This window comes from Passer domesticus, chromosome 1 (genome assembly GCF_036417665.1).
Source record: "Passer domesticus isolate bPasDom1 chromosome 1, bPasDom1.hap1, whole genome shotgun sequence".
Taxonomy (NCBI): domain Eukaryota; kingdom Metazoa; phylum Chordata; class Aves; order Passeriformes; family Passeridae; genus Passer; species Passer domesticus.
The window spans coordinates 127,263,724-127,283,241 of NC_087474.1; the positions used below are offsets into that span (position 1 = coordinate 127,263,724).

Below are 19,518 nucleotides of genomic sequence, written 5' to 3' on the forward strand. Positions count from 1 at the left end.
GTATTGATGTGTTAGAAACCACAGAAGTGCCTAAAACTGGTCATGTAGGAATTAGGGTTTCTTCCCTGCAGAAGGCATTTGGTTCAGTAGCCCAACTGAAGCACATCTATACCAATACTCAGAGGATGGGCAACAAACAGGAGCTGGAAGGCATTGCACAGCAGAAAAATGATTACAGTTGCCATCATGGAAACACGGTGGATGAATTCTATACACATTGAGACCAACTGTTCAGAAAGGCCAAGTGCTAGATCCTGCACTTGAGTCACAGAGACCCCATGTAGTGCTGAGGGAAGAGTGGTTGGAAAGATACTCATTGGAAAAAGAGCTGGGGGTGCTGGTCGACAACAGCTGAACATGAGCCAGTGTGTGTGTCCAGGTGGCCAAGAAGGCCAGTGACACCTGAGCTGTATCAGGAGTAGTGTGGCCAGCAGGACCAGGGCACCTCCTGTACTCGGCAGTGGTGAGGCCACACCTTGAATCCTGTGTTCAGTTTTGGGCCCCTCACTACAAAAAGACATTGAGGTTATGGGGTGAGTCCAGAGAAGGGAATTGAAGATGATGAAGGTTTGGAGACCAAATGTGATGAGCAGCAACTGAGGGATCTGAGGGTCTTTAGAGACAAGGAGGCTCAGGAGGGTCCTTATTGCTCTCTACAACTACCTGTAGACAGGAGGCTGTAGACAGATGGGAGCAGATAGGACAAGAGAAAATGGCCTTAAATTGAGCCAGGGGAGGCTTGGATGCTGGAAAAAATTTCTCCACTGACAGGGTTCTCAAATATTGGAATAGGCTGTCCAATGAAATGCTTGTCACCTTCTCTGGAGGTATTTAAAAGATGTGTAAATGTGGCACTTGGGGTGACAGCTTAATGGTGGACTTGGCAGTGTTAGGTTAACAGCTGGACTTGATGATCTTAAAGATCTTTTCAAACCTAGACAGTTCTATGTTCTATTTTGTGATTCTGTGACTTTGGCTTTCTATTCCTATGAAATTGCAGAAAAGAGAAATGTATCTTTTAAACTAAGTCCTTAAAACAATGATACTGCTGAACTGATCTGAAGCAGTACATGCTGGCACTGATTTACCTGGGCAATAACCAAAATTACTGAAAACCTTCACACTTTTAGGTCTTGGAATAAAATCCTACTTCATATCTCTGCCAGTATGTGTCTGGCATATTTTTGTCCTGTGCCTGGCTGTGTCTGGCTGTTACTAACAGCTTTGTTTATTAAGCACTTAAGTATTCCACAAATAATTTTTAAAAAGAGAGGTATAACAGTTACTTTTATAGCTAGTTACTTTCCATACTAGTAGTGTGTTAGATGTGCTACAGCAAAAATGCAAAGTTTACTTAACAGAAAGAACTGTATGACTGTAAATTTGAAACACTTACTTCTTTCACGAACCACTGGCAAAAGGCTGGGCCAATCCACTCTCTTGCATGAATCCCACAGTCTATCCAGACAGCTTTCTTGTAGGGCCGTGATCTTTTACCTAACTTGAAATGTGAGTATTCACAAAATACCAATAGATCACATGACATGAGTGAAAAAACAATAATGAGAAAATAATAGAATATGAGAGAGGCTAAACCATTTTGAATTTCCTCATACAAAGGAACACAAATTTACTGTTTTAAAAGGTATGGCCAAGATAATGTTAGGCAGGTATGCCATGATAATAAGGCTGACTTATGGAAAAAAAAACCAAACTGTAGCAGAAGTGAGATCTGCAAGTTCCTCTTTTATGAGGAATGATTATTACATGGAGTAGGGTGAGGAACAATGACACTACGTGGATTGCATGATAATGAATACAATTTTCAGAACTCTTAGATAGGAGACGAAAAGAAAGTACATTAAAAGTAAGATTTTTGCGTGTTGTTGACACACTCAAATTTGTGGTCCTAATAATGTGAGTTGAGAGCACACAGCCCTGAAATTTTGTCAGTAGGTAAAGAAGCAGCATTTGTGGCACATGCTGAGAAGGGCTCCACACTCCTCTGGGATCCCTCTCCAGCATAACTGCTCTCCTAGTTGTTTATAAACAAAAAGCTTTCCTATCCACTTAAATACAAATCCTGCTAACTGAACTTGTCCTGTTATCTTTCTCCAGGTAACTAGGATTTGGCTATTAGTTTTCCAGGTTTTTTCAATTTTTCACTAAAGATGACATCCAGAGAGATACTTTAATTTCAGCAGCGCATCCTTAGGAAACACTGTTAAGCTGAATCTCTGGTGTATATGCTGTAACATAAATAACAGTGTCTGCCCCTGATTCCAGATTTTAGTCTCATTAATGACTATTTAATCTTTACCTTGAGTACGTACAGTGGTCTCCCTTCATAGGATTTTCCAACAGAGAACATGTGAACAAGATCTGAATAAGTTCTATTCAGATAATGCATCCAGTCCGCGATCTGCAAACACAAAAATAAAATCATTGCTTCAATCTTTGCATTTCATGGGAAGAAACTGCAATACATTTATTTGGCTCAGCTCTCTATCCTCTCTCTATTTTTTGATTTTCCTATGGTTTTTATTTTTGTCTTGTTTGTTTTTGTTTTCACACTTTAACCATTATTTGGCACTCATAGCTCTACAGCCTGAGACTGGATGCAGCCTTCACATGGGATTTTTTTTCCTATTTCATTGTTGGGTATTACTGCAATATATAAGCTCTCCATTGAAAATATGGGGATGAGGCTAATCCACCATTGCCACTAAATGTTAATGAAATGAAGAAAGAAGCTCCATGTTTCTGCCTGTCAGAACACAATGGCAAACAGATGCAGGACTCAATGCTACCTGCAGTATTTGTTTAGTGGGCACCAGATCTTGTGACGCATCACTCTCCATCCTCAGCCTAGTGACTTTGTCTTGAGACTGAAACTGTATATGTGAGCACAGTAAATTAAACAGGAATTATTTACCCAGCCATCATCCAGGGTAGTATTCCTCAGAAATGAATTTGTATCTAAGTGTTTTTGCGTATTTGTACCTCCTGTTTAAATACTTAAGCATTTACTTGTATTGGTTAATTAAATGACTTAGTCTGACCAATCACTCACTGAAATCTCTTATTCAACCAGAGTAGAAGACCTACTTTAAAAACAAAACTCAGATGCTCTGAAAGACAGTTACATGTAAAGGTAAGCCTTGAATACAAATATTAAATAGATTTTGTTTTTCAAGGAAGTGCCTGTTTTTGAAGAAGAAACATTTAGAACACTCCTGAAGATGAACAGGTAACCAGAACTTGTAGAGAGAATGAAACCATAGCCTTACTAAACACAACATTGTGGTAGATAAGAGGAACAATATGACTTTTAATGCACCTCTTCCAGGGAGTGGTATACTTCATAGTTATACCCAGGGAGGGACCTTCGATTCCTATGGGACCTCCCTCCAGTTTGGTTTTCTATTGCTTGCTGTAGGTCTGATATGAGAATCCTAAGTAAAAAAAGATAGTGGTATTATTGAAAAGCTGGAAGAACACACAATCTAAATCAGAACAACAATCACTTTTAGAAGAAATATAGCAGAAGTTAAACCATCCTGACTTTATTTCATCTGTTACATTTTGACAATAGAGTGCTTCAGGCTCACTAGAATAAAAGCTGCCAAATAAATAATCCAGCTGCTTTGAAATGTAAGAGTGCCTTCAAAAACACAATAAAATTGTTAAATGACTGAAACAGAATGATGTAAATAATGTATCCAGTGTGAAGAAGCACCCACTTTATTTTGTTTATGGAGCAAAATTTACTGTCTTCTTTTATAATCCACTTATACTATGTGATCATGGATCTTCAAAAACTGATTTCAAACCATTTCAAAAATCTTTGTAAGCTTAGGAAAACATGGACCCACTTTCTCTTGGGAGTGTCATGGAACATTACATACAGCTAAAAGCTGTATAGGCAAAACAAAAAAAAAAAAAAACAAACAAAAAACAAAAAACTTGGTAGCGTTATCATTCTGTCTGAAACAAGAAAAAATAGCAAGCAAAAGAATTAAAGTGGGCTTTGTTGATTACATTATCTACTCTGCTGTAGTTGTTTGCCAGTTTTGTTAAAATAACTCAGGAAAAATATGAAAAATGCAAAGTGAAATTTAAATATACTTGCATAAAAAGTGAGAGGTTCTTTGCATTAAGAGTAAAATGCAGGAAGAGTTGTATAAGCTGAAACTGTCCTGTTTTAGGGCAAAAATAAAAAATGACACAAATACAAAATTATAATATAGAAAACATCTAAAAATAATTATAATGAAGAAGTTGAAGTATCCATCCATTCCACCAGAAAGTAGCAGAAGCAGAGAATACTGTCACAAATATCTGTAACAATATTATTGTATAACTGAGAGTCATCCTTGTATGCCCTCTTCTCCTAAAGCATGGCAATGTGTAATCACCATGCCACTAATTCACCATTCCCATAAAAAGACAGTCACATTCAACCTTTTACATTTTTATAGGCATTAGCTTCTGTGATTGGAAAAAGATGGAAAGAAATGGCATTTACTCTGCTCCTAACTCAGCTGTACAGCAGATGCCTCAAAGGCAATAGGGCTATCTGCATATAGAATCAAAGTAAAGGTTATTCTTACCTTCCAATACATGAGTGAAGTAGTTGTATAATTAGAAATTACATTGTTCTACATCAGCAACATTCATTAAGCAAACTAAAGGATTATAGTCTTGACTTGGGAGGTGCTATACATACAATAAGTTTAGTACTGTAAAGCTGATTAAAGCAGTGATTTTATTCAATTCATTAGGGCATCTAATAGTTAAAAAAATGTTGGACTGCTTTTCAGAATTCTGATTACTATAAGCAACTACCAGAATCAAACTCTGTTAACTTATGTACTTATGCATCTGTACTCTAAATGAGATTTGATAATTTTTCTTTACTTTTAAATGACTATGTACTGTGTGTGCTTATAATACAAAAGCTTTTAAGTCCCTCAGATCTGAATGCAATGCAAGTGTCTTCTTTACCAAAAAACTTACAACTGAGGCAACTTGGTACAGAGAGTTTATCTGATGCTTGGCTTGTTTTCGTGGCCAACTTGTCAAGAAGTCAAACCCTAAGAGAGATAAGCCTGTTTTACAGGCAAGTGCTGGTCATTATTAGGGAAGCTGAAATGCTTCCTGATTTTGTAAATGTGTCATAATTCAGGTAAGCATCACTGCATCAAGCTGAAATTTTATCTGGACTTTGGCTCAGACTTTTCCAGTTCCAAAAGGGATGTAGGAATTTGACTCCATTGAGTGTGTGGGGGAAAAATAATTAAAAAAAATTGAAAATCAGCTATGTGAAAAGAAGCTGCACAAAATCTTGGCTGTAGAGCTGCACTTCAGCTCAGGGCTGTGATCCTCAGCCCAGCTGTGCTGTGGGCATGGCTGTGCTTGGCCAGCCTGCTCCTGCTGCTCCCTGTCTATGGCTGTGATTGCTCTCATGGTGAATCCTCCTGGCTTTTGTGGAGTTACAGATCTCAGGAGGCTTGTCAGGACAAGCATGTGCTTTGCAGGGTTTTATTCCTAATGGCTGGGACCATCTAAAACAGGCAGCGAGGAGAATAAGAGGGAGAGCAAAGGACAAGTCTAGACCTGGTAAAATACTGCTCAGTTTGCTTCCAAGTACACATAACTTGTGTGCCAAAAGTCAGAGAGATTTTCTCTGTGGAAGATTAATCCAGTGTTTGTAGCATGTTTTTTGAGGTAAACTGCAGAGACCTTTTACTCTGGCAGATCTTGTGCTTGCACATTGCTTTGCAACCCAAGCAGAGGTCTTCAAGTACAGAGAGTGTTTATAACACACATAAAATGTCCTTCTGTCATTTCATTGAAGGTGATTACTGTGAGCAGGAACAGCAGCAGACATGAATCCAACTGCTGGGTCACAGTAATTAGGGAACATTTTTTTATAAGCACAGGAAAACAATTAGAAAAAGCCCCATCTCAGTTTTAAACATAAACAAAACCAAAGCAATGCTGAACCCACATGAAAGTCACTCTGAACTGCAGCTATGGAGCTTGTGTACTTAATTTACTTATGCTTGTTTCTGTATTTTTAGAACAACTAATTAAGAAGAGAGCATTGTTATAATAAAATGGGATTCTGATGAGTACTATACATATGTATACATAAATACATCTACATTATGATTTACACCATTCTTTTATCATTGAGAAATAAGTATAAATAACCTCATGTAGGTCTTTATTCAGCAAATGTTTGAGAACTCATGAGCTGATTATTCTGATGCTTAGGCATGCCATTGAGAAGGCTTTAAAACAAGATCATTACTCTAGTCCTGTACATCATATGGATAAATATGAAAGGATAAGTATACTCCAAAATTGCCTTGAGTTTTTTTAAGGAGCACTATAAATAATATGTGAAACTAAAAATACTGCATTTGTACTGTATGACTTGCATTGGTCACTAGGATTAGAGAATGATAGCAGTAGCTCCTATATAATTGATGTAGAAGTTTTGCCTCTGCATTTGCAGCTCACTTGTAAATAAACCTTGCTAAATAAAGAGGCAAACCAGGCTGCAGAATTAGTAATTACCAACCCTCTCTTAACAGATGTGATTTCACATACATTGAAAACCCTTCAGCTTGACTCCAAAGGAGGACATTTAATTAAAGCTGCTGCCTGTGGGAGATTTGCTGCTCTGCCATTAAAGCGGTTGTTTTCTTGGCAATGCCGAGCTGTCTGCCAGCCTAATTGCTGTGATGTGGAAGGTATTTTTTCGAGCACACTTGGCGTGGTAGGTGCAGACCTGCCCCAAGGCCAGCTCTCTGGAGCGAGGCACGGGAAGAGGAGCGTGGGCTTACGTGTACTGGATGTTTGCTTGCTGGAGGAAGGGCAGCAGGCTCCGCGTCGTGTTCTGCGGTACTCGCACGTCAGCCACTGCGCCTTGGACGATGTGGAAGGGGCTGCTGGGCTGCCACAAGTCCACCTGTAGTGCAGGAACCAACCTGTAATTCACACGCATTCAGTGTAGGTGGGGAAGCCCAGGAGAAGGCATGCTTGTAGGTAGGGCAAACCCTCTAGGCATGGTAGAGACAACAGAACTGCATCGGCTGGTCCAGCTCGACACCTGTGCTAACAGAGCAGATTTTGAGGGTTGATTGTGCCCAGTTTGCCACAACTCTCCTGGGAGATTTGCCAATGGGAACAGAGAACACTCTTCAGAATATGCCTCCTCAAATAGATCAAAACAAAAGCTACTTCCATCTTCATGCACCTCCTCAGACTACTATACATTCCCAACTCCTATGCAGGCCATGAGTCTTTTTTATTTTGCAAGGCATGTTCTGTGTTCACTAAAGCAGCAAAAAATGCTAAAGAGATATAGAAAGCATAGCACATACCAGTGTTGTTTGCAAAATATACTCGAGCTTTATTCTTGATAATAAGCTGATCAGAGGTCAATAGCAGGCCACCAAGACAATGAACACACAATAATTTTATACTAAATGTCAAAGTAACGGGATTAAGATAATCAGATTATTACAATATTGTAAAAATGATAGCTACTGAACCACTATTGTTATTGTGCTATCTGTATCTGCACATACGTAAGGGATGTTTCTTGACCAATTGTACTTCCTTTTGTTGCCAAATCTGAAATACTCTTGGAAATTTTAGGCCAGGAAATGAATTTTCAAGAAAGCAAGAAAATTTGCAAATCCCTTTTTCAAAGGGATTTGAAATTCAGTGTTCTGCACCCTGTAATAAAATAGTGTACTAGTACGTACTCCTCAACAGAGGCAAGTGCAGCTCCTCCTCAGCCAGTGTGGGGACAGTGGAAAGAACATGAGTCAACAAAACTCTTTCCAGAGATTCTGGATATTCATAGGAGATTAAAAATGGGAATTTCAGCAACAATCTACGTATCAACATGACAAAGAGGCATGCCAAGATCCACAGGCCTTAAAAATACGTTTCTGAGCTGAATACAAGGAAGGAAATTGATGCTGACTACATGTCCACGCATTTCTTAAAGAGAATCTAAAAAGGATTATTGCTTGATAGATGTCTTTTGGTTTTTTGTCTTGTCTTTTCTGTTTTGTTGCAATCAGATGTATCAGGCTGCACTGATGAACCTGTTGATACAGCTCATGAGTGTCCACTGCTTTCCAGGTATTTAAAAAGATTTTTATAATTTATGCTTTAAAATCGTCTCACTTCTTTTATGCCATAGAAGCTATTTGAAAACTTCAAATGCATTTACCTGGTCTTGCTGTGGACCTTATTTGCAAGAGGAGTACAGTCTTGTACCAAGGAGATTACAGGGAGACAGGTTTAGTTCTCACCATTTCTCAAATGACCCTGAGTAAGAGTATCCCAAGAGGGCATCTGATGCTGAACCTGGTGCTACCTCTTCAAGCAATGGTGACCTCAGCTCAGTTAATCCAATTAAATGCCTGCTACTTTGGAAGGAGCAGAACTGAAACACAGGGCCAGCATCTTGTTCTTGCCAAAGCCACTCTTTGTTTCATGCTGCCACAATATGGTCTCTGGATCCAAGTCATACTGGTGGCTGGGTGCTGCATCTTTTGAAGTCTAACACAGGACTGGCAAAGTTCACGAGGCTTCTGAAGCTGACAGCAGCTATGACAGATGGTCAGTAGAAACCAAAGTCATGAATTAAATGGTGCTAAATGCTGCTTACAAATAAAGATCGTCTCACTGTGCTAACACCCTCTGTTTGTTAGTTTATCTGGCTTTCATATTTTGATTAATTATAGGCACCCAGTGAAATTCCCCCTGAATTCAACATGGGTAATTTCACACATGGTTAATATGTGTGTTTGACTTTTACAAATACAGATGCCATATGTGTATTTGACTTTTAAGATTTATTCCTAAAAAATATACATCAGAAAGGGTAATTTTGTTGCTCTTAGAGTAACAGTCTATCAATCAGCTCAGCTTGAGCCATCTTCATAAAAATAAAACCAAATTGTTACATACAAGCTAAGAAAAACTGAAGTGTCTCCTGGCCAACTGCAGTATCTAAGCACACAAAACTGAAATAGAAAAAAAAACCCCAACAAATTACCACTGATACACACCTGAACTATGTCTTTGTTCTTGACAGTTACTCAGGATTTATTTTGGTGAAACTCTCCATCACCACGGAGGGAATAAACCAAGCAATATTCACACTGTTAGTTACAACATCACCAGACTCTTTAAGATCTGAGGTATTCTAATTGTTCCTCACATTACTGCCTGTAAGTGAATATCAAAAGCAGAAGCAATCTTATTTTAACTAATGAAATCTTTGGCATATTGCCACTATCCTCTGTCGGTGAAAATGCAATATTTCACTCCTGGCATTGTCCTGGAAGTGAGACAAAAAAATCCCTTATTTAGCATGCAAATCATTCTGCTTCATCTCAGTTCCCTGTTTGGGTAATTTGGCTCCTTTGACTCCCACTTCTCATCCTTTCCAATGTAAACGAAGCAGTCAGTGATTCTCTGGGAGATGTTACCTGTGCTGTCCAGAATACCACTTCAGTCACTGCCCAGATTTTGCCTTACAAAGCATTTAACAAGCAACGTGTTTCTCCAGCAGACATCTTATATATATTGGAGCTGTCAGCTTGTCCTTGGTGTGACAAGTACATAAAAACTGACAAACAGAAGATGGATTTCAGAGCAAGCATGTTTGGACTGAGCAAGTGCAACTATCCTCTACTCACTGTCATCTTCAGGACACTCCATCATTGCATCTCCCACAGACATTGAGGGTCTTATTGAAGTCATCACTCTTATTTCAACATCATTCCTCTCACAAGTGTGCCTTGGATTTCCATGCTGGGCTCTGCTGGCTAGTGAGTGGCAGTGAAACATTGCTGTGCTATCCTCTGCCCTCTCTGTGATGGGGTATTGTTACTCCCACACACTACACATGAGCCTTTATACAGTGTTATGGAGTACCAGTCAGTGCCAGAAGATTTCTATTTGCTGTATGGGTGGTAGGATTTGCTAGGTGGGAAGAAGACTCTCCAGTAAAAAAATGATGAGAAATCCTACAAAACTCCCTGAGTGTACAGCCAAATATTTGAACCTCAAAATCCACCTGGTATCTTGAGGCTACAGGAAAAGCAATATGCTTTAGAGCATGCATGCAAACCTAAATATTCTCATCTCCTTTGCAGAACACTCTTATTTGCACATCTTTTCTTGTATCTTTTCTTGTCTTTCAAGCAGCAGGTTGCCTTTAAAAGGTATTGGGATATTTAAAGCCTCTGGATAATAAGCAGAGCCCAGGCAAGATTTTTCAGCAAGTTCAGAGTTGGGACCAGGAGACCAATTACTCAGCACCTGCCACTCAAGTGTGACCCTGAGTATCTGTTCTCAGGGACAGTGGTGGCTCCCCAGATGCACAGTGAATGCTCTTCCCCAGCATCTCACTAGAGGGGTGAACATCCTAACTTACTTTCTATGAGGAAAAAATTGTGTGTAAGAGCACACAGGCAGGTCTCTTTTCCCAAAGCATTTAAACACATTATTGTTTTATTTAACAAAGAAAGTGTTAGAGATTATTAATTCTAACTACATAAAAAATAGTCTTTCTTAATTGCCTGTTCTTTTTCTAACCTCACTTGTCCCATTAAAATCCCCATGGTTCAATTTTTGCTTAGTAAAGACAGGTTTCTTTGTAGGCAGTTTCTCTTTAAACTGAGGTGGTAAAGACAGCTCAAATAAATCTGTCAGCTCTTACCTGGACACCTTCCAAGGTATAGCAACCCTGAACTCATTTCTCATGTCTCTAGGTTTTGGTCAGTACAGTGATGGAAAGTCAGCACAAAGCAGAAGGACAAATATTTTAAATAGATTTGGGTGCTTAACTAATAGGATTCAAAATTTCTTCCGAAGTTAAAATTATGCAAATAATTTTGCAAGAATACAAGCACTTTGTTAGCATAATCTTACATATCACAAATGGTGTACAGAAAACTTTTTTGCTCTGCCAAGGCAGAAAACATAACAATTCAGTTTTCCTCCAGCTTGTTCCATGTCCATGGAAAGAAAGCCTGGGAAGAAAAGAGTCTCACTGCTTTTCCCCACAGACACTCTCATGGCTGCATAAAATCCTATGGTTCTTTTTTTAAATTCAAGTCACTGAAATGAATCCCCAGCTTCTTTAGACATTGGGGTTCAGGCTGGCCTTTGTAATTAAAGTAATTTTCTTGGGCAGTATCCTCCAGTTTTTCCTCACTACCTTTTCATAAGGAGATGTTTAATTTCTTCTTCCATGTAGCCTGAAAGGAAGATACTTAGTGCTCTCATCAGGTCTGCAATTATATATCAATCAAAAGAGATGACTGATGTCTGTCATGAAAATAACTGGAATAACTTACATTTAGTATCTGGAGAAAATAGTTTATGATTTATCTGTGTCATTCCCCATGAAGACAGTTATTTTGTTGTATGTTTTATTACCTAGCAATTCCAGTTATTATTCCCACTGAGTTGTGTCCAGCAATACATGTGCTAAAGCTGGCCTTGTCCTTAACATCACCATGAATGGATTTCTTTGAGAAATGCTGTCAACTGTAAAGTTCAGGATATAATTATTGTTATGATGCTGTCAGTTGAAATGTCTTGGCATTTCCGAGTCTCTTGCAAAAGGGAACGTGCAGTCAATAATGAAAGCAAGAGTGCTCTTTTCTCATGGGCTCTTTCAGGAAACACGGGTTTCCCATTTATATCCACATACTCATGTATAGATGCATAAAACCCCTAAGCAGTCATGAAAGTCATTAGATAAGTTTTCAATTATAAATCCAATTGTAGAAGGCAGAGAGTAGAAGTAGAAATTGCTTTAGTCTTACTGGTATCATCAGAGGTCTGACCACCTGAGTTTTTATCACATGGGAAACACAGCCACTTACATGTATGCACACAAATGTGTACAGTGTGCAACAGAATTTTAGACTTCTGTTGGTACATCTGAAAAGAAAGAAGCATGCAAGAATAACTCTTGTTCACTCTGACACTGCTGCATAATTACAGCAGTGCTGTGGTTCACCTGGAAAGTGCAGAACTGCTCCTCTCGAATGTCTTCACCCTTGCAAATGTTTTTAAGACTAGGACTGATTTCAGCCTCACTTGCTCCTGCCAGTTAAGGAACTTAATTGACAGTTCTGGTTGCCAATCATCTTCAGCTACCCTTTATGTGCTGCAAAATGGTCCAGTGGCAATCCAGTGTGGAATTCCCTGTGCTTTCTAAAAGGACTTACAAGGCAGTCCCAGTGCAAAGTAATTTAGGTTTCTGATTGAGTGTACTAGACATTTTACTGGCTCTAACTTTTCAGTATTTATTTGCTTTTCAGTGAGGCTGGTAAGAGTAATTGTGCCAATAAATCGGGAATGATTCATGGAATTGCAACAACCATAACACCGGCAGGAACAGAACATGAACAATGCACAGATTGAAGTTTTGAGTTTTGCAAATCTTTGTGGAACTATAATGAAGTAATGGTCTTCCCACTCTATTTACACTGGTATAATTTTACACAGGGCTCTACACTGAAAAGAACCTGTAGGCTATTCCTCAAGAGAGTCACTGAGATAAAACTCATACCCAATTATATAGTAACTGTTCTTAAATATAAATAAATATAAAATTAGAAATATCTGTTCTTACAAGTACAGATGCCACTAGGCTAAGTATATTTGAAAGATGTGAAAAAGTCTTTAAGAGACTCATTAAAAAAATTACTAAACCCTTCTTTTGTTTATTGTTAAGCTATTTATAGCTTGGTTCAAATTGCAGTTGTTGCTGCACTGCATGGGAAATTGAATAGTAAGCCCTGGATTTGATTCTGCTTCCACTGGGGGTGTGCTGATGACTTTGTTGAGCTCAGGCTGAGGCTTCCTCAGAGGAAGCAGATTCCTGCCCTCTCAGAAAGCCCACCCTCTCTGTGTCTTGTGAGAACTACTTTCACTACCTGGGCTATTCTGCTCTATCTTGTATTTTCCCACTAATGTTTTTCTGCAACAACATTTTCCTTCTGAGCCAGGCAAGTGGTTTCCAAACATGTATTTTGATATATTGATGAATTCTCTCTGTTGTCACCTGATGTTGTTTGTGTATCTGAAATATTCTAACAGCTGATTGGAACCCTAACTATGAGCTAGGGTAAAATCTAAAGTAAAGTATCTAAAGCATCTAAAGCAAACTAAAGTATCTAAAGCATCATTTGATGTAGTGCAAAAGTAAAATGCAGGCAGTCCTGACTGCTGAGCTACTTCTTTCCTTCTGCAAATAAGAATAGCTCCACTTGGGATGACAGGTTTTCTTACTGCATTTTCAAGCAGGCTTTTGTCCTCTGAATCCTTTTAAAGCATTTTCCTGTGGAGGTGTAAACTATCAGATTTATAGCCAAGTGATCCTTTTCCTCTATGAGACATTTTTTTTTCTGATTCTCTGAACTGCAATGACAGGATCAATTCAGGGATTACAATGGATAAGCAGCTGCTGTACGGGCTAGAAAACAAACAAAAGGGAATGGAGTTCTGGATTCAAGGCCTGCTAGGCTGGCTCCTCCTAACGTTGAAGAAGTACCTGGCTGTGCCCAGGAATTTCTTTTATAAAAACTACTGAAGAATGAGTGGTCTAACTCTATTATGCCAGGAATGTTCACGGAGCAGTTGCCTCTTTGCTACCTATACAAACAGTCCTGATCCTAGTCAGGCATTATATGATAAAAAGTGCTTGTAGACCACTGATGGAGTAGAAATTATCAGTCAAGGCTCAAATGAAGTGCTACTTCAAAAATAATGCTTACAAAGGAAAATTCCAGAGCAGATAAACAGAATCTGCTGCATCTGAGGACCCAAGAAAATCCCCATTTCTTTGCAAAGCACTTGGGAATGTGACATTTGTTACTGTCAGTCAGGTCCAACAGAACTAAAACCATGAAATGGCTCATAAATCAGCAACAGGCTCCTCAAATTTTCTTCTGAACAAGAAAGAGCAGGAGAAAATAGGCAGTCATTGGAGAGATGTACAAAGCAGAGGGACAGCAAATGGACAAGAGGAGTCCTGGGGGACAGAGAATGGGCAGTAATATTCATGTTACTGTGGTACTACCTTTATAAGTGTTTCTCTTTCATTTGTTGATTACTGTAATAATTTGGAAATTATTTGAGTGGAACAGTGAACCTGCAAAAAGATATTTCTGGTATTAAACACTATGTCAGGATTAAAGATGTGTACCATATATATATAAAAAGAGAAATTATTTATAACAATGAAGACCACAACAGAAAGTGGAAAATTCAAGACTGGCACCTGTGATGGCATTACAGCAGCAACCAATCTAAAAGCAATGTATAGCTAGGAAAATAAATAATTCTCTGAGTTTGCACTTGAATTGTCAAAGTATTTGCTGCATTTTAGTCCATCACAACCATATGAAAACATTCCTCAGCACTGCTATGCTATATACTTGTCATACATGTATAGGATACTAGCACTGTACATCTTTTATGAAAGTCAAGGCAGGAGCTCCAGCATCATTTATCGCTGTCATCCTCACTGTCACATCTACCCCAGCGGGCTTTGGCACAAGGTCTGTGTCAAATGTGTCTGAGGATGTGGGGTGGTGCTGCTGGTAGGAAGCACAATTACGAGGGTCTTATTTTATTTCCCCACAAAGACTGAAAGAAATGATGCAGGAACATGCTGGAGACAAGAGATACTGCTGTACACATACTGATGGCATCTGCCAGCTGCTACTACCTCTGTCACTCAGTGAAAACCAGAATCTCCTGCCTCAAAAGACTGCATGGCTCTCAGTTCCCCACCTGCTAATTTCTCCTGACCTCAGACACATATTGCCCTAAGAAACAACTGCATACCCAGCAGTGCATGATGCACAAGAGTTTCCTGAGAACTTGTCCTGGAGAGATGCAGTCCTACAGAGAGGGGCTGGTAGGGAGGCACAGGAAACTCTGCTCAGCCAGGCTGAGACAAGAGTAGTCCAGGCCAGAGCCCCCTCCTGCTGCTTTGAGCTGGAATGCAGCTGATCTGACTCATTATATTTAGGCTTCTATATTTATTCTTTACTGTAGTTGAGTTTATTGGTTAAATAAATGCACGTTCAGGCAATTTTACAGAACTCACAGCAGAAAATTTTTTATCTGTACAGCTGGCTATTTTTACTGGCAGTGCAGATCTACATGCTATGTTCACCCCACCAGGGACAAAAAGCTATATTCTGTCACCTCAAAGTTAACAGAGCCAGCCTATGAAGGAATCAATTTATAATAATGATTAATAACAAAGTACTGTGGGCAATGGAGCTACAGACCAAAACTAATTTGTGGAAATTACTCAGCAAGTGATTATGACTAATGTGATTTGCCACTGGGCAATTCATGAACAAAAGTAAAATGTGTGGAATGAAACATTCATTATCCATTATTCACTCAGTACAGGCAATGGCATTCATATGATAGCAGAGCCTGGACAATTTGGGTAGAATTCAGGGATTTGTTACACCAAGCATTATATGACTCTTTTTTTTTTTCCCTTAAAAAAGGGAGGCAAATATCCCTCCTGAGGAGCTCCAGATGCTAGGTTTCAGATGTTCTTAGGGACTACACCTTCTGTAAAAATGAATTAACTTTACAGTTCAGGTATTGGTAGAAGAGCAGCCATGTTTGACATCAAGAGGTTTCCATATGGAGTAAAAACCCTCAAATTCTTCAAATTCTTATATGAATTTTGTGGTTATGTTTTAGTTATGTTTTAGCTCAACTGTCACTGTCCAAGTTAATCACTGGGACACTTCAAATACATCAAGACATATAGCCAGTTCCCAGATGATCCTTCAAGGATGTCTCAGTGTAGGTTTCTGTGAATGCACATTCAGGAAAGTATTCTTTTGGTGTCTGGTGCTTTTCCCAAAAGGGATGGACCTTGCTGACCTCCATGGCATTGGCTTCAGCATGGCAAAAAGCAAAGCTCTCACCACTTCATCCCCCACTGCCCTGGAGTTAGAGCAGACTGTAAATGACAAAATCTACTCAGGAAGAATCAGTGGTAAGGACAGTAATTAAGAAGCTGGCAGATAAAACAAAATGAGTGAAATGACACATTGCTGTTCTTTCCAATGCTGGTTTATTGTTTTCTTGATTCTTTTCCCTTTGTCCAAATGAGAAGACAATAAGGAGGGGTATCTTTGCATTTGCTTTATTCTCTGCCTGACACCAAAATATATTGCCCTTGCAATAGTTTCATCAGGATCATTTTTTCAAGTTTCTTTCTGATAAAATCCTTCAGAAAGATAAGGTCATTTGAACTGAACAGAGAGGAGTTTTTCTTATAATTCTTTGGATTGTGAGATGTACACCAGAAGAAAAGGCTAGGCCACTCTGCCTTACAAGTGCACATTTAAAGGCAGAAGGAAATGGCTGGATTGAGCACAGAACACCACAAGTCTATAGAAAACCTCCCTCCACTAGACACAGCAAGGAGGAAGCCTGGGACAGAAGGGATTATGTTCCCTTTGCCTTATTACCACACATGGTCAGTTCTGTGCAAGGAAATCCTGCAACAGGCATACAATCCATTTGTGCAGGATCTATTCTGTGCTTGCACTGTCCTGGGAATTTATTCAAAATATTTATGTTGTGCATGGATCATACCAGGGATAAACCGGGCTCCCCAAATGACTTTTGCACTACAGTTCCTGTTTGACTAATGGGAACTAATCCTGACATTCCTGGAAAGTGTAATTTTTGGACCTCTGAAATATACCTCATCTCTAATAGACTGACGTTCCAGAGTAGAGAAACATCTCTGAAACCCAAGTGCATATATTCTTCTCAATTCAACAACAAAAGTGATATAAGTTTTATTTTTATTGACTTTTCTTGTTCTTATAATACTGACAATGGTAAATACTATCAGGCCATATCATAACTCAGGCTGAAAACTGAATTTTTGCACAAGGCTGAGTAACATAACAAAACAGTAATGTCTTAAAAGGATTCTGGTTCCATCTTTATTTCCCCCTTGAGGAACAGAATGTGTGAGTAATGTAACAGGTTGGTATTAATGTACTGTTCAAACCAAAATAGATTCAAATGAGATATGTCTTTAAACTAGTTCTGGTTTTCTGACTCAAAAATAAAAAAAATCCAAAGTGCAGTCTTTGTAATTATAGCAATTCATACATCTCTGTTGACATTACTGCTCATAGTTCTGTTGTTTGTCAGGCATGTTGTGCTAAGATGGCAACAGGACTATATCTGGGGTTTGTTTGCAACTTATTTTGCACTACTGAGGGTTTTGGGGGGTTTTTGTATGCTGTCTTCCATTTTCTCCAGAGCATATAATCAACGTTGTGCTTCAAGCCTCATATTTAAAAAACAGAACATAAATCCACTGTCCATTGAATTTCAACTCTGGAAGTTTGGGGGTGGGAGAAGGACATGGAGAATTGATATTGGAGACTTAAAAATTACACAACTCCAAATGCATGGCTCTCCAGTGGGGCTGGCTGATGACTTGCAGCCACAACTGACTTCTGCTGGTATTGTAAGGACTGGGCATTTCTGAGGAGTGTCATTATTGATTCACTTCTTCATGAGGGAATAACCTGACGTTATTTTGCAGGGTGGAAATATGATAAATTAATGTTAAACATATCTATTACTTGTTATCCACTTGGGTGTCTCTTCCACCCCATGCAGATGGGCAGTGAAGCAGCTGCAGATGGAAGAGCCCTAAGACCTGACACGCAGCCAAACCCAGCCTGCATTCATGAAACTGGGTGTCGCTACACTCTCTCTTTTTTGAGTCATCCTTTCAACCTCTTCAGCTTAGTTTCTCATCAGAATCAATCATTTTCTAATTAACTAGTCAGATTCTGCTGAAGTTTGCCAAAATTTTATTATCCTGCTCTCAGAGTTACAGTATGCAATTATTTATTCAAGTTTCTACTGCTCCCACTTTGATTTGAAGGAATCTCTTTCTGGGAGCCTAAGGGAGCTCTGTAATGAGAAACAGTAACAGGAAGGTGAGTAACCCCTTTGCTTTGCAGGCTTTACAATATGAGGAGAAAGAAAAAAACCACATGTGCTCCCTCTTTATGTTCCAACATCCAGGAGGGAGAAATTAATGTAAAAACCAGCTCCCACATGTATTGCTCAGGTTTATGGTTAGGTTTTTTTCTTAATTGGGAGTAAAACAAGTATCCTTTTTGAGGTGTTACAGTAACATTCACAGATGAAGGTCAGGTTCTTAATAAACAGTGTAGAAACAAATATGAGACAATATTCTTTAGGAGAGTTGGGCATTACAGTGCAAAGTGTGGCAATCCATAGCATCATGACATTGCCTCTGTTGAACACTGAAATTTTTCATGCACAGGCTGGATGTCTTGAGAATGGGGGTTCCAAAGTACAGCATCTTGAATGGGGAACTAACCAAACACAGTATTAAGAAATGCAGATGTGAAAAAGACAGCCTCAGCTTTCCTACTTAAAGATAGTGTTAACATCTTGACTGCTGGAGTATTCATAGCAGTAAGCCTTCTCCTGGGCTAAGGTACCTAAGGTAGCTCAGTCGTCTTTCTTTAAAAACATTAGCAGGAAAGCTTCATCATAATTGAAAGATGGAAAGATGTAAGAGCTCTTCTAACGCCTTGGTTTTGTTTTATTTGGTATGCAGACAGAGACTAGATTTACTTGTATCCCAGATGTTGACTATTGGACTAGAAAATTATATGCACTTTCATTTGTTCCTCACTGAGAACACAATCATTTATGTAAGGTTTCAACAACAGACGCAGAATTACATCACGGACTGCCTCATAGTTTGCTGGAGTTGAAGGTAGTGAGCAGCCCAAAGCTTTTGCACATGCTCCAAATGCTGTGGATTTGATCAAGTTGTTACTTCCCTGATTCTTCTGGGGTTAGGCTGTTTTGGTGACTATTAATGAAGCTTATCCCTTTTCCACAGTGCCTGGGGGCAGTGCATGTGCATGGTACAGTTCATTATTCAGGACTATAGACCTGGCTTACAGATAGTCCCCGTGCTCTGGGACAGTGGGCCAGACTGCTGTGGAAATGCTGCCTCTGCCTTTGTAAGCTGTGCCAGCAAAGCAGCAATGCTGCAGAGAGCTCCTGTGCTGCACTGCTGCAGTGGCACTGCCGATTTTCATTTATATCTGCAGGGAAAGGCCAGGGAAGAAAGATTTTGGCTCCCTGTCCTAGACACTCTATCACCTGCCTCTAGAAAATTATTCTGCCAGAGATATTCTTAAACTGAAGGCTTTTTCATATTCCTCTGTGTGTTCACAACTTGAACTAACTCAGTGTTTTAAATAACAATTGAGCAGATAATGAAACAACTATGTATGCTGGCAATAAGTGGAAGAACAAAGAAAGCAAATTTACAAGTATGGCACTTGTATCACTTTAAGGAAGTAAGTGTTGTTAAATTTGTCAGGCATGATA

At 39.2% G+C, this 19,518-nt stretch overlaps 1 protein-coding gene across 1 annotated transcript in view; it reads right to left on the reverse strand.

Annotated features, from left to right (window-relative positions):
- The window catches only part of CPA6 (carboxypeptidase A6), an 82,666-nt gene that overhangs the window by 25,937 nt on the left and 37,211 nt on the right, over positions 1-19,518 (reverse strand). The window contains exons 3-6 of the mRNA XM_064388450.1: positions 6,858-6,982; positions 3,341-3,455; positions 2,321-2,422; positions 1,397-1,501 (exon numbers count right to left, since the gene is read on the reverse strand). Coding sequence (XP_064244520.1) covers positions 1,397-1,501; positions 2,321-2,422; positions 3,341-3,455; positions 6,858-6,982 — 447 coding nt within the window. The remainder of the gene's footprint in view (positions 1-1,396; positions 1,502-2,320; positions 2,423-3,340; positions 3,456-6,857; positions 6,983-19,518) is intronic.